We start from the raw sequence: 15,310 nt of genomic DNA on the forward strand, positions 1-15,310 counted from the left end.
ACGGATGAAGTGGGACTGTAACTATTTTGCACTTTTATTTTTTGCCAGTATTTGTTATCCACTCCTTAAGTATACACTTTTTACAACTTAGTATCTCAGATGGATTATCATTCAACCACATAAAACCAACGCTATCATCTGATGTACTCGTTTCCTGTTTAATTTAAGAGCATGTTCACTTCCCCCATGTACTGTGTCTCTTTTATTTCAGAATAATTTACTAATGCTGGCTATACTGGCTTTCGAAGTCACCATCTACCGACATCAGGAGTACTACCGGTGCAGGAACAACCTCACTACACCTGTGACTAAAACAATCTTTCATGATATCACCAGACAGCATTTCGACGATGGACTTGTGAACTGTGCCAAGTATTTCGTAAACTACTTCTTTTACAAGTTTGGTTTGGAGGTAAATATGTGCCCGTTTGGTTTACATAAAACTTCCTCAGCGTTATTTATTGCCGTAGCAGTGGATTCTGCCACCTGGCGCAGTTTATTTACTGGTCACAATGGAAGTATTATGCTTCTAAACCAAAGCAGTGCCACAGTGTAGACATACGACCCTCAAAGAAAAGGAAAAGGAAGTGGCCTACTGAAAGGAAACTTTTATTTGGAGAGTGTTTTAGTGTGGGCCATATGCGCGTGTCCACTCTGTAGCCTCTGAAACTGTTTTTCAGTAAAGTTGCACACAATGTCTGCACTCCCTGGTTCTTAAACGGCAAGCTGTGTAGTTGCAAACTAGAATATTCTATTAATTGATTTTGACATATATTGCTATCCTAACTTCCAGCTGGCCTGCTGGAGAGTGTATAGCTATCAGATCACAGAGAAAATGTCCCTGCAATGATGATACCCTCAAAGTTCATGAGATCTAAGCATGTCTTACACAGAACTGACACGACCCCAGCGTCAAGCAGTGCAAGCATAATGCTTGCAGCTGCACAGTGCCACGTGTGAATAGCCTCAAAATTAAGGTCAAGAGCAGAAATCACACACATGCCATCCTGGCAAAGCAGGATATGTAGAGCGAATAATGTAGCTATGTAGGAAATGTACAAAAGACGGTGACCTGATGGTAATGTACTGTTATACAATGATCCTAAAGAACTGATAGTACAGTTAAGTCAGATTTGAAATCTCTTCCCTGTATCTGTTTTTTCTCAAGTATTACCCATTCCTTTTTCATGTTACGTAATTCAGATGACCAGACACATCACCTTACAGTACTGAAAAATTGACTGGATCAATTTTACTACAAAATGGGATACACTGATTATAATTGTTACGGGCTAGCAGCCCAGCTAGTTAATCTTCACAAACTCTTCCTCAAAATATAAACCATTTTGAACCATACACTTTAAACAATTGGTAGTCAGGTTGGTGAAAAGCAAAGGGACATATTGTAAACATCATATTTGCAACAAAATATTCTCTCCCACTTTTCCAAAAGATGTTGCATTAATCGGAACATGTTTGATGTCAGTAGAATTTTCAGTAGTTTAGTGGTACTTTTGTGGAGGAGCTCTAGATGGATTCTGGATAGCAGAATATTCAGACCCACAGCTTGATGTAAATGCTTTATTGTAACACCTACATGCCTTTGTGGGGATTAGCCCATCATCACTGACCTTAAGAGTAATACCTCATTTCAGTCTATGCTGACTTAGCCATGCTTAATACTATACCATCTGAGAGGAAAGAAGGGGAAACAGATACTGTCTAGTGTAATGTCGTCAAATATTCATGTCCACAAATAGGGCACCAGGACGGGAGGAGGAACCAAAATGGAAGGGCACGAGGGCCGAATAGGGATAGAAGGGCTATCATGTGGATCAAAGAGGCCAGTGCTCTATTGACATGTAAAATAAATAATACATAACAATACCACAGGTTTTGTATATGTCATTCCTGTGTCTCAATACATCTAGGATTCAATAAAATTGTAAAGAGGTGGGATTTGTGATCTTTCCTGAATGCATTAACTAGAGGGAATGTCAAAGGTCAGCAGTCAGAATGGTTAAACCAGGAGGGTTGTGAAGCACTCAAGAGGGTTTGCAAGCATCAACCTCTTATAGCTCTGCCTTTAGTTGTTCTTCAGTATGCTGAAACTTGCATTGAAATAGTGGAATGAAGTAGTCTATTTTAGCAAGACATTCTTACTAGATCAGATTCTAAGGACATTTTCTTTAAGATCATTTCTCTTTATGTAAGTTGTGGAGATGGATCCTACTTTGGAAACCCATGTTTAGGACTTAGATGGGTGACAACAGTTTAACAAGCCACCAGACTTGGGTGACTTACCGCCACAATTGTTTTTTTCACCAGTAGCGCCGTCTACCCTGCATGACTGGCTGCTGCTGGTGTGGTGATGTCATGTCAGTATCTCTGCCACCAAATACAACATTTCTCCCTTAGATTCTGACTTTCTCTCTTGGTTCTGAGACCCCTGCATTAACAGCCGTGGGCACACCCACCAGCCCCCCGTTTCTGTATGAGTGAAACATTCAAATCCATGAACTTTCTACAGAGAAAAATCTGACATGCTTGGGGTTTTTCACCTTTCATATTAGGTGACAATTAGTGGCAACAAAATCTGGCGACCTGATTCTGTGAATAAAGAATTGAGGTTTGTTCCTACATGGAATTCTTTAGAGTTGTAAACGGTAATTATGACCGGAAAAAAACATGTTCATGAGCAAAGCCTGCATGACCTTATTCTTTGAATAAAGATTTTAGATTTACGACCCTAAATTCAATTCACTAGAGTTGTAAATATAAATTATGACTGAAAAAACCTGTAAATGAGACCTGGGCGTGGATCTCTAAAGAGAAAATCTTGCACATATTTTCAGCTGTCAAATTAACAATAAATATGCTAATAGGCTTAGAAAACCTTTTTTACCACCCACCTTTCTGATCTCTTCTTTAATATCCAGTAACACGACTGGTCCGTTGCAATTTTGTTGCCCCTGACCCAAACTCCTAAAGTTTCTAAACGGTAGGAAAAGAAACAGTTTCAAAATGATTAAAACATTCAAAATATTTGCATCAATTAAACATAACAAAAAGAATCTTTACATTTAGTGTAAGAGTGAAATATAACATTGCCAAAAATTCTCTTTCTGTGACGCAAGGCCTTCACTTTGTTTTTCTTTGAACAGACCTGTTTCCTGATGTCCGTCAATGTGATAGGTCAGCGGATGGATTTCTTTGCCATGATTCACGCTTTTTGGCTTTTTGTTGTGTTGTACCGACGCAGAAGGAAAGCAATTGCTGAGATCTGGCACAAATACTGCTGTTTTCTGGCGTGTACCATCACATTCCAGTACTTCATGTGCATCGGAATTCCACCTGCCCCATGCAAAGGTAAAAACACTTTCCCCTTTTTCGTGGGCAGCTGTTGTCATTTGTTATGTTCTGTTAGTACCAGGTTAATGGACAGTAAAAAAGTACAAGAAGTAATTGTCTTTAATTTTTTATGATGTTTCCCATACTTTTGTCCCCGTGCAGATTATCCATGGAGACACGCTGGTGCCAACTTTAACTCCAACATAATTAAGTGGTTGTACTTTCCAGACTTCATCGTGCGGCCCAACCCTCTCTTTCTTGTCTGTATGTATTGGCGTACACACTGTATTCATAATGCGGGTTTACTTGTGGTTTCTTTCCTCTTGTGTGCCGTTATGTGACTAGGTCTTCATGTTCCATTAAGCGAGCAGCTTTATCTGCTTAACAATGAAGCAATGGCTGGGTTTTGCAAAATAGTTTTGCTTCTAAGTCAAAAGCAAGCCCGCCTCAATTGTGTTTACTGTTTTGCCACAATTCTATGAAAGATGGCGCTTCTTGTTTCTGCCAAGGTTTTCTGCCTAAAATGATATAGATATGTTCTCAGGTCTTTTCACTTTCTACTTTCTGATAGACAATTCTAAGAAATAAATGGCGTGTGTAAAGAAAAAGCCTGCTCATGTTAGGGTGGAATTGATCAGGAAATTTCACATTCCCAGGTTCGAGCCTTACCCTACTACATATCTGGCGCTATATATCAACTGACTGAACACTAGGGCAGTGTGCCAGGGACACGCTCCCTACTGTGGGCGCCTATTAGCCTAAGCTGAGGTGCACTTCCTATGTCTGTGCATTTGCCTCAGACAACACGGGGCACCACAAGACAGTATTCATTTTACTCTCCCCCTGGTTTACTAGGGACTTAAAGGTAAATTAAATGTGCCAATTGGATGTAAGCCAATTGTATCATGTTTTAATGAGTGAGCACAAGCACTTTAGCATTGGCTAGCTGTAGTAAAGTGCACAGAGTCCTAAATCCAGCAAAGACTAAATTCAGCAAACAGGAGGTGAAAAGACAAGACATTTGGGAGAACGCCACACCAAGGACAGTCAGGTCTAACACTAATGTATCATTAAAATGAAAGTGCCTACATATGCACTATATCTGCTCATTCATTCCTTTTGCATGGCTATGTTTGAGCTCTCCTTCCTTCGTTCCCCCCATGTTTGTTATCAAACCAATTTCTATAACTATTCCTATGTATTGTTATAAAGTAAAGTGTGCATATACTTTTCAGTGCCTGGGCACAATACTAAACCGTTTAAAAAATAAATATTCACCACAATACAATATGGTCACAAATCTACAGTCTTTGAAACAAATATAAGTCTGTTGCAATTGTAAGCCTCCTACAGTAACAACTGTTTGATTTTGGGGAAATCTAACACTGCCTGTGCCTACGTCCATTAATCTAACAATGTGTGAGCGCTTAGAAACAGGCTTAGTGGGAGAAATAAACACTAGGCATAAAAAACCTAATAAGTGCAGGTGGCATATCTAAGGCTGAATGTGCCCCTGAAGCGAAGGCATAGCCCATGCAGGGGGCATTAAGAGCTGAAGAAATAACCCAGCCAAGGGCTTGAGTGCCTGACAATGGCACTTAAGTGAACAAATTGGTGGATGAGTCCCATTCCTTTTGCACGGTTTGCATAAGGGAACTTGGGCAAAGCACTGAGGAAAAGTGCACCAAGAAGCCCCCAAAGTCTGAGCTATGGCACTAAGGAAAATAGAAAGCAAAAAATGTAACACCTAAGCTGGCAGGGTTGGTCAGTCTGCAGCTCCAATCCTTCTCTGATTGTCCTGTAAGTGCCGAAGGGCAGGACATTTGGTATCCCACAGCAAGAAGACAGACTAGTCAAAAGCAGGAAAACCCCATAGCTAACAGCATAGTTGACCACTGTATCTTAGAAAGATGCTATATGTGTGAGCTTCATCAGAAAATAAAACATTTCCTCCAATGAACCCATTTTATGTGTCAACAGTCTCACTAACAGTAGTTGTTGTTGAGATTTTCTTATACATAAGCTATTTTTGTGTGATTGTTTCCCATATTGTTTTAAACTCCACAACATTTAGCAAAGGTTTGAAAAAACTGCATGTCGTTTTCAGACAAAAATGGTGCAAAATTGCTTGCCTCAAGGCAAAACATTTATTAAAGCTGGTGCCCATTACTCTACAGGGAATTTTATAGCCCATCTTAGAAATGGGGTCTCTAGTTCACAGTTGTTTGCACCCTGTCCAAGTAGGGACCTCACTCTAGTCAGCTTAAGGGAGCCACACAGCTAAGATAACTGCTGCTTACCCTCTTGGTAGCTTCGCTCAAGCAGTCAGGCTCATTGCAGAGGCAATGTGTAAACTATTTGTACACCAGCACAGTAACACAGTGAAAACACCACCAAATTACTCCACACCAGTTTACCAGAATATCCAATACTTATGTGAGTTAAACAAGAACAAAATGACAAACATCCAACACACACAAGCAGAGATATCACTTTTGAAAGATTAAATGCAATTGTAGTTCCTTGAAATCAATGAAGTGCTTGACTGAGGCAAAGTACCTGAGATGCGTCACAAACAAAGACGATGCGGGCCGCAGGGGAAGTGATGCGTCAAAAGAGCCAGAGATGCGTTGGTTCCTTACTGTTGCAGAGAAGGTGAAGCATTGGTTCCTTACTGTTATGCAAGGGAGATGATGCCTCGGTTCCTTACTGCTAAAGTGGAGGTGATCCGCCTTTAGCGGCAGGAATCGTTGATTCTTTACTGTGGTGCAGTGTTGATGAAGAAAGTGACGCCCAGGGACGATGTGTCAATAATGTGTCAGAAATCAAGCCATGATGCATCAATCTCACAGCGATGAAGCAGGCGCTGTGTCACAATCAGGGCGGTGCGTCATGGACTTCAGTGATGCAGTGGTCAAAACGTAGGCAGCGGTTGTCCTTCTGATGCACAGCGATGAAAAGCTGGGGCCTGCATTAAAAACCGTGGTCATTGCGTCAAGCGGGGCCACACTCCGGTGTGGGCAGTGGCAATGCATCAAATCCTTCCAGCTATGAGTTGGTTTCCAATGACTCAGTGAGTTGATTCATGGATTTTCTTCTTGCAGCACCAAACACCACCTCTAAGGGCTCAGAACTAGATTTGGCACCACTTGACAGGACAGGTCTCTCAGCAGAGGAGCCCAGGTGCTAGCAGGTGACGTATTTCATGTCCCTGAGGCTTCTTAACAGGAGGCCAGCTTGAACCAAGCCCTTGGAGAACCTTAGAAACTAGGCTGTAGAAAGCAAAGTCCACTCCAGTTACTCACTGACAGGGGCAGAAAGCAGTAGGACAGCACAATAAAGCAACAGGCAGAGTGACAGTCCCTCCTGCAGCATCCAGCTCTTTTACCTGGCAGATTGTCCTCAGTCCAGAAGTGTTCTATCTATGTGGTATCAGAGGTCCAGTACTTATACCCATTTCTGTCTTTGAAGTAGGCAAGGGTTGGAGATTGCTTTGTGTAAGGATAGGCCCAGTCCTACTCAGGTGCAAGTGTCAGCTCCTCCCATCAGCCTGGTGATGGGCCATAGGGCTATGCCGGGCACGCCTCAGCTTCCTTTGTGTGACTGTCTAGAGTGAATACACAAACAGCCCAACTGTCATTCTGACCCTGACGTGTATGCATCAGACAGGCAGAGGCACAGGATGGTTAAGCAAGAAAATGTCCACTTTCTAAAGTGGCATTTCCAAACTTACAATTCAAAATCCAACTTCACCAAAATATGTATTTTCAAATTGTGAGTTCAGAGCCCTCAAACTTCATATCTCTATCTGCTGCCAATGGGAAATTATACTTAAAAGATATTTCAAGGAAATCCCCATGTTACCCCATGGGAGAGATAGGCCTTGCAATAGTTAAACACAAATTTAGCAGTATTTCACTACCAGGACAAGTAGAACACACCAGTTCACATTCTTCCTTTTTAAATACACTGCACCTTGCCAATGGGGCTGCCTTGGGTCTACTTTAGGGGTCACGTACATGTAGCAAAATGGAAGGTTTGGGCATCACAAATGCGTGCACTTGCCAGGTCAACGTGGCAGTGTAAAACTGTACACACAGGCACTGCAGTGGCTGGCCTGAAACATGTTTGCAGGGATACTCATGTGGGTGGCCCAATCAGTGCTGCAGGCCCACTAATAGCATTTGATTTACAGGCCCTAGGCACTCCTGGTTCTCTTTACTAGGGACGTACTAGTTAATCAAATATGCCAATCATGGATAAACTAATCACCAATACATTTTAGACAAATAGGATATGCACTTTAGCAGTGGTTAGCAGTGGTAAAGTGCCAAAGTCCTACAGCCAACCAAAACAAGTCAGAAAAAATAGGAGGAAGAAGGCAAAACATTTGGGGATATCCATGTAAAATGGGCCAGGTCCAATAGACCACCAGAGATTGCACTGGAGAAGAAATCAGTCTTTTAATATTGGTGTACAAGTCTTGAGGTTAAACTGCAGACAGACCAAAAGCAAACTTGTGAGATAACACCTGGGACAGATGAGACTTTTCATATTAGATTTGCATTACATAATAAATAGGAAGGGGGGTCAACTCAGATAAAAATGTGTTCTGTGCTTTTAATGGGCACCAGCTGCTCTTAGTTTGGACTGACTTGCCCACCTGGAAAGGTAGTATTTTATCTCCACTAGCCCTCAACCTCATAGGTGTTACTCTGGAAGGAACCACAAGTAGCTGGTGAGATGAAAAGAGAGAGACCAACAAATAGCAAGGCATCTACTGTTTATTTTTCCCACATTCCCGGCAGAGTGGTTTTAACCCGATAAGGTGTCACTTCAGTCTGTGATACTTGTGTTTTGTAGATAACTAGAGACAAAGGTAACATGTTAATGTTATTTTCACATTGTTTTAGGACATGACACAATCATCTGGGATAGTTTACATATGCCCAGGTTCAGATTGGGCCAGAAATTAGGACCGGACACCAAAGTAAAAGTGTCCCCCCATTAGCGAATCAGATAGCTAAAAAGAGTGCCCTATATTTACAAATCTGGGTACTTTTGAACTTGTACAGTCATGCTGTATAATTGCTCTGCAAAGTATGGGAGACTGCATGCACTTGTGCTTGTGTCTGGCAATATTTGTGGTAATATCAAGGATATCATCAATAAAAATCGACCCACTAGGCCATAAAACAGGCCCACAAACAGACAATACCTGATGACATACTGACCTGTAAGGCCAGCCCTTCAGGCATTGCCAGATTGTCCTGTAGGTCAGTCTAACTCTGCATATATCCTCTAATTGGTCTGCCCAGATTGCTGATTGTCCATTGGGTGGGAGCACGATCCAGGACCTTGTAGGAAGAGCTTGGGGCCCAAAGACAAAAAACCATTCTGTAATTTTGAATATAGATCAGTCAGCTGAATGGTTTCAGAATGTCATCACCCAAAACTCAGGCAGCACCTCTTACTGGTTCATGTGTTGTTTCTCATTTTATAACACTGAGTAGTAGTTTAACACAAGGTTTCTCGATGATACGACTATTAATATTGCATGATTCTTGACTTAATTGTTCATGTATGAATCACATTTTCCAACTGTGAAAAATGAATATTAAATGCAGCATAATACCTGTTCTCAATAAAAAGAGGGTTAGCTGACTCTGGTTCAAGACGGCATTACTCGTGTTTAAGCGTGTCCTATACTTACAGTTAACTTCTGCAAATACTGATTTGCTTCATAGGCTAAAACAAATGTGTCTAGCGTCATTCTTTTGTTCTACCTATAAGTTTAAACCTAATCTAGTCATTCCTTCGCTTTGGCAGATGATTTCATGTTGCTTCTATGCGCGTCCCTACAAAGGCAGACGTTTGAAGATGAGAATCTGGCTGCTGTCCGTATCATGGCAGGAGACAACGTGGAGATCTGCATGAATCTTGATGCAGCATCCTTCAGCCAACACAATCCTGTCCCCGACTTTATCCACTGCAGGTAACAAGAAACGCAACGTGGAGTGTATCTATCTAGGTTTGTACCTGTCTCATAGGAGCCTTCAGGGAAGTTGAACAAGCCTTTGTACTGCAAGAATGGGAGTAGCGCTGCTCATTTGCAATGTCTTCCAGTCAATAAAAGGCTGGCCACGTTTTAGAAAAAGTTACCACTGCCCCAAATCATAGGTTTTCAGTTCTGAGGAGTGCCCATCTTGTCTTTTAGATAATAATGTAAATTACTTTTGCCATAAGGAAATCAAGGCTAAAATTAGAATAAAGAAAACATTTTTTTCAGATTTGCAAACCTACCCTGCTGGAAAGTCCAGATGACCTGTTACTGGTGGCTTGTGGCGAACCCAATTGCTGGCATATAGGTTTTGGGAATGAGATGAAAGGTTATTAAGTAAATTTCATTTTTACCAGGTTGTGTATTAGCCCTGGATATTGGTGTCCGTTAATTGTGGTTGGAGCTTTAACTTAACCAGTAGAAATTCTTAGTTTTATTAATAGAATATTCAAGTGTTAAGAAAGACTTGTTAAGAAGAGGCATGTAAGATCAGGGAGTCATTTCAATCCCGGAGTATTTGTTTTCCGTATACTCACTGAGTTGATTGGGCCTTATTTCTTTTTGACTTTTGAGGTGCCATCATGGTAAATTTACTCTGTTTCTTGGTAAAGCAGGTCTTTTTTTCTGTAGAAGCTATCAAATGTGATGTCAGCAGCTATGCCATCTTGAAGGACATCTATGAGATTGTTTGTGACGTCATAAACAGTCAATTGAGGGAATTAAGGTCATAAATATTCCTTGACATCAACCTCTAGCCTCTGGGGCATTTCAGGTTTGCTTTGTAACCCTGTCCTTTCAATCACATTTCGTTCAAGGCACACAATGGACGTGTATACGTCTGTATCACGTTTGCACTGTGCAGTGTTTCCCTTCTGGAATCTCACATATCCCCGTGATGGCAAACACTGCAATATCTGCCGTTTCAGTTTGTTCAAGCCTCTGTTTTGGAACAAGGTGGATGTGCAGTGCAATTAATGCTAGTTTGATAGGACATGTCTGTTATTGTTAGATTGATTCTCGGGGAAAAGATGTATTGGTCTGTGCTTCCTACCCAATCGGTTGTTTTGCGGAACCACTTGCAGATTCTGAGCAATGTTTTCTTCATAAAAAACTGTCATGTGGGTGGGTGGGGAATTTTGCGTGTTGTTTTCCCATTAGTGGTACATAAATTAGTTAGCCCCTGCACTAGAAGAGAGGGTGTGCCACATCATACATAAAGGTTTGTACTGGTTCCCTCAAACTTGCACAGTGTCTTTCTCTTCTTCTCTTGACATTGTTTCCATTACATGCGCCCCTTTCTCTGTAACTCAACAGACGGCACACTGTCAGCACCACTCAGTCAGGCAGCAGCGTTCCTGAACCCTGCTCCAGGCGCTCAGCACCAGCGTAGCGCATAGTGCAGGGAACGGTATGACAGCAGATGGCTGAGCCAGTGGCAGTGCCAAGGAGCCTCTTTAGCATAATGTTTTTTTAGCATGAACTCTCATATTAAAATGTCAGTGATTACCTACTCAAATGTATATGATCTGAGTGCAGTTAGTGTATATAGCACAATGCACCAGCTCAGAAATTTGCTACTTTGCCAACGTATTAAATGTTTATACAACACTCCATACTGAAGACACAAAAATATTTTCATTGCTTTACAAACATGGACATCAGCCAACGCAAGCACTGCATTAAAATAGGAAACTGTAGTCCAGTTCTTAAAAAGATCTGCACGTGGCTGGTTTTCTTGGCTTGTGTGGTACATTTCCTCATGGCAGGAAATCTCAGTTGCTTTAAAACGTCTCAGACAGTTTACCAGGTACTTCACAAGTGCAGACGACTTACTTAGGCCCTCATTCCGAGTTGCACAGTACTGGGGGCATGGATTAGCATTATTGTACGGTAAGTCTTCCCCAGTACCGTGCATCTACAATGTAAACCCCATTCAATGCTGGATTTACCTTGAGGATCACATTTTTCTGGTCATAAAATTACAGCATTTCTAAAGCAGCTGTTAAATGTATGCACCCCCTGTGCTCTCCTGTTAAAAAACACACAGGGAATGAGACTTGTCTATCCGCTTCAGCCAAAGCCTCAGGTGATTTTTTTACAGTGTAGAATTACCCGCATGATATACTTGGGTCTGGTTCTCTACACCTGGAAACAATTGGTGTGGACAACCAACTCGTCTACAACCAGGTGGAGTGGAATTCCATGAGACAATTCTGCTCCATCTCACTTGTAATGAGAGCATTGATGTTCAGTTTGGCTTTGCAAAAAAAGAAAAATAGGTGTGTGTCTGTAGACAAAAATATTACAGGTTAGTTCAAGGACATAAAATGATAATGTGGGGGCACAAAAGTGTCTTGTAAAAAATGACTGGTTAGGAACAGCAAATTACTACTACATAATTTGCATAATACGGTTGTTTTTTGACTGATACTCTTCTACAGGGAAATGCATCAAATTGCATCATGATGGCATATTTAATACAGCTCCATTATGTGGCAATCTTATCTTTCACTTAATAAATCATCAGAGCACAGACAAGGGCAACACACATTTGTCCATTTGTCAATTCAAGGTAAAACAGACAAGTCCTGCATTCAAGACCACCACACTCCTGAGCAGTCACCTGCACCATGTTTTACCCCACTCCTACCGCCACCACACCCCACGGCAAAAGAAATGGCAAAAATCCTCTCTGTTCATGCAAGGATCTTTAAATATGAAAGGGCAGTCTTTGATGGGGACTAATTTAATTTGAGATTATATGCCTGGTATGGGACTGGCAGTGTAACACGGGGTAAGTTTTCCTCCATTATACATCTATTGCTTTGTGGCATCTGACGTGCATTACACTTAAGCTCACTGCCAGCAATAGAATAAGAGTTGACCATAGTCACTAAAAACACCAGTGCATTCTTAAAAGGTCTGAAATGTGGACGATAGAGGCAACCACCACCCTACCAAAGGCTACCCTTTCAAATTTAATGATCCCTGCATGTGCAGTGGCGATTTGTTTTAGCAAAAATGTGCTCCCTCCGACTGGAGCACTTTCCACAAAAATGCTCAATGTCGACCTATGCCGATTTTTTTTTCGATTTTTAGAGACAAACTTCTGAGAAATAAAAAAGCAATGTCCTTGTCACGCTCAAAGTTTTCCCTCAATGTGTGGAGGGCATTGTTGATTTCTGTTTCCTGTACGGGACCGCCCTGTGTTGTTAAAACAGACTGAATCGGAAGGCTTGCACTAGTACGGCAGGCCTTCCAAGGCCATGTCAGTGGTCGTTCTCAGGCAACTCCCACCTCCCCCCCACAAGGTATTTCCGATGGTACAGCAAGCTGGAGCTCTGCCATCAAAATTTTGATATTCAGTTAATTCTTGATTTCTGCTGACACTGACATACGTAAAGACACACACCTTGGATAGTTTTGTGGCAAGAACATTTATTATATATTTTTTTAACACAGGCTGATGCGCAAAGCAGATTGCTTTTGACTGTTCTCATTTTAGTGCTAACCTAAGCATTTGGCCTTTTGTTTCAGTTAGGATTCACCATGTGTCTGGAGTGCTTGCATGAGGACAGAAACGTTTAAAATGACTTCATATATGTGTGTTTTTCTCTTTTTTTAACAGATCTTACCTGGATATGTGTAAAGTGATCATATTCAGCTACCTCTTCTGGTTTGTGTTAACCATCATCTTCATCACAGGAACTACCCGGATCAGCATATTTTGTATGGGCTACTTGGTGGCCTGTTTCTATTTCCTGCTCTTCGGCGGCGATCTGTTGCTAAAACCAATCCGGAGCATTCTACGCTATTGGGACTGGTTGATTGCCTACAATGTTTTTGTGATTACGATGAAAAATATATTGTCGGTGAGTTACTAGTTTTAAATGCAATCCAGTGCTAGCTCTTTGCCTTAAATCTGAATGAAACTGATCCCTTGCGAATGCATTGCTCTTGTTTTATTTTAATTTACAGTTTTTGATATAGGACTGCTAAGAATGACTTTCGTCAAAGCAAGTGGTCAACCTTCTAATGCAAAATATGGGTCCCGATTTACAAGACTGTGGCGCTGTGCAGTGCGCCACATTTACAAGGTGGCGCTAAGCCACATTTTGTAGCTTAATGCCACCTTGTAAATATTTGCCCCTGGGACGCAGTTTTCTGCATCAGAGGGACGGGCAATGGGTTTTGCTGTAGGGGTTCCACTGCAACACGCATTGCTTTTGATGCTGTCCCAGAATTACAAGAAGGCGTAAATCTGTGGCAGCGCCAAAAACTAATGCCACCCCAGGGTTGGGGTTAGCATGGCACAACATGGAGGGATACTTTTATTCTTCCACGTTTTTGCTTTTCCATGTGTGCTGCATTCTACAGCACAAATAGAAAGAGCAAAAGGACATGAATGAAAGATTATGTGCAGGAAGGTGTCCCTTCCTGCAGATAAACAATCATTAAAAAATTATGATTTGCTACTTCTATGTATGCTGCATTCTGCAACACACATAGAAGTGCCAAATTGCCATTGTTTATTGTTTATGTGCAGGAAGAGACACCTTCCTCCACATAAACTTGCATTCAAAAATGACGATTTGCTACTTGTATGTATGCTGCATTCTGCAGCACACATAAAAGTTGATTGCTTATGTGCAGAATAGAACCCCTTCCTGCACATAAACAATCAATGCCCTCAATGCAGACACCGTTGCACTATAGTGCAAGGGTGCCTGCGTTGGCAGCTAAATTTAGCACAGGCGCAGGGGGAAACACAGTGCTGCACCATTTTTTAGTGAACCTCGCCCATTGGTCTTTAATCCTCTGAATATTGTGTCATGGCTCAAGTCCACTGTGGGGTGTGGATTGTGGATCTGAGAAAGGCAGCTGATAGTTAATGGAATTCTGGAATACGGAATTAGAGCTTGCTTGCACAAACACATTTTCATTAGACATGCTTTCTTGCATTTTTCCGACGAGCAATAAATGTTATTTAGCGTGTGAGTGAAGTGGATCCGATATCGAGAGCTCAACAGCTGTGAGTTGGTAATCTCTTTTTTGAGCGTAATTACAAGTGCCCAGTATTTCCAGCGAAATAACCCTATGCAAAACAAAGTAGAAATATTCTAACAACGAAATTGAATTGGAAAAATGTGGAAATCTACGTGATAACACTGACTTTAGCATGTTATTCCCCATTTTAGATGTTAAAGCTTGTGATGACCCGGTAATGGTGCGGTAATACCACCTAGTCTCATTAATCTCCAAGTAGTATTAAGATGTCTTATTACCGGGCACTTGTGATGGGGCCCAAGGACAATTGTTTTGTGTGTCCAGTCTATGTCTACTTTTGTTTTGCTTTATGAAATACAATAAAAACGTATTGCCTGTCATGTTTAGCCTTATGCAGTGCGATAGTTGCTAAATATATCTTGTAAATGGAGATAGGTGCAGAATATCAACATATGTATGTGGATGATATATGTATATCTCCTCAAATGTGTTTACAATGCATAGCATTGTTTTGTACTGTATTATATACAATACAATATAGCATTGTTGCTTCTGAAAAATATAAATATATAAAGAAGTAATTATTTCATGAATGGCCAAGGAACACTTCCACTATAAATGTATTCTATATTTATGATTCGGTGTTGCACAATATTAATTATCAGTCCAAATAAGTGGTGCTGGTGTAGTGACAGATAGGTCCTGACTTACAGTTTGGCCTTGCAACAGTGTATACTCTCTGTCGGACTGTCAGTTCACCGGCCTCGTTTTGAGGTGGGTGTACCAAAATGATGCCAATGATGAAGCCTACTTTAAGGCAATAAAAGAGAGGCGGCCGTCAAAACCAAGGCAGGTAGAGCCTAGTAGGCACACAAAAGGAATGATTCCCCT

The 15,310-nt window shown here is 41.3% G+C and overlaps 1 protein-coding gene across 3 annotated transcripts in view; it reads left to right on the forward strand.

The window, feature by feature from the left end:
* The window catches only part of PIEZO2 (piezo type mechanosensitive ion channel component 2), a 1,085,167-nt gene that overhangs the window by 859,522 nt on the left and 210,335 nt on the right, over nt 1-15,310 (forward strand). For all 3 annotated transcript variants that reach the window (XM_069216450.1, XM_069216468.1, XM_069216460.1), the window contains 5 exons: nt 212-412; nt 3,165-3,369; nt 3,514-3,615; nt 9,181-9,346; nt 13,041-13,284. In XM_069216450.1, coding sequence (XP_069072551.1) covers nt 212-412; nt 3,165-3,369; nt 3,514-3,615; nt 9,181-9,346; nt 13,041-13,284 — 918 coding nt within the window. The remainder of the gene's footprint in view (nt 1-211; nt 413-3,164; nt 3,370-3,513; nt 3,616-9,180; nt 9,347-13,040; nt 13,285-15,310) is intronic.

This window comes from Pleurodeles waltl, chromosome 2_1 (assembly GCF_031143425.1).
Source record: "Pleurodeles waltl isolate 20211129_DDA chromosome 2_1, aPleWal1.hap1.20221129, whole genome shotgun sequence".
In the NCBI taxonomy this organism is placed as follows: domain Eukaryota; kingdom Metazoa; phylum Chordata; class Amphibia; order Caudata; family Salamandridae; genus Pleurodeles; species Pleurodeles waltl.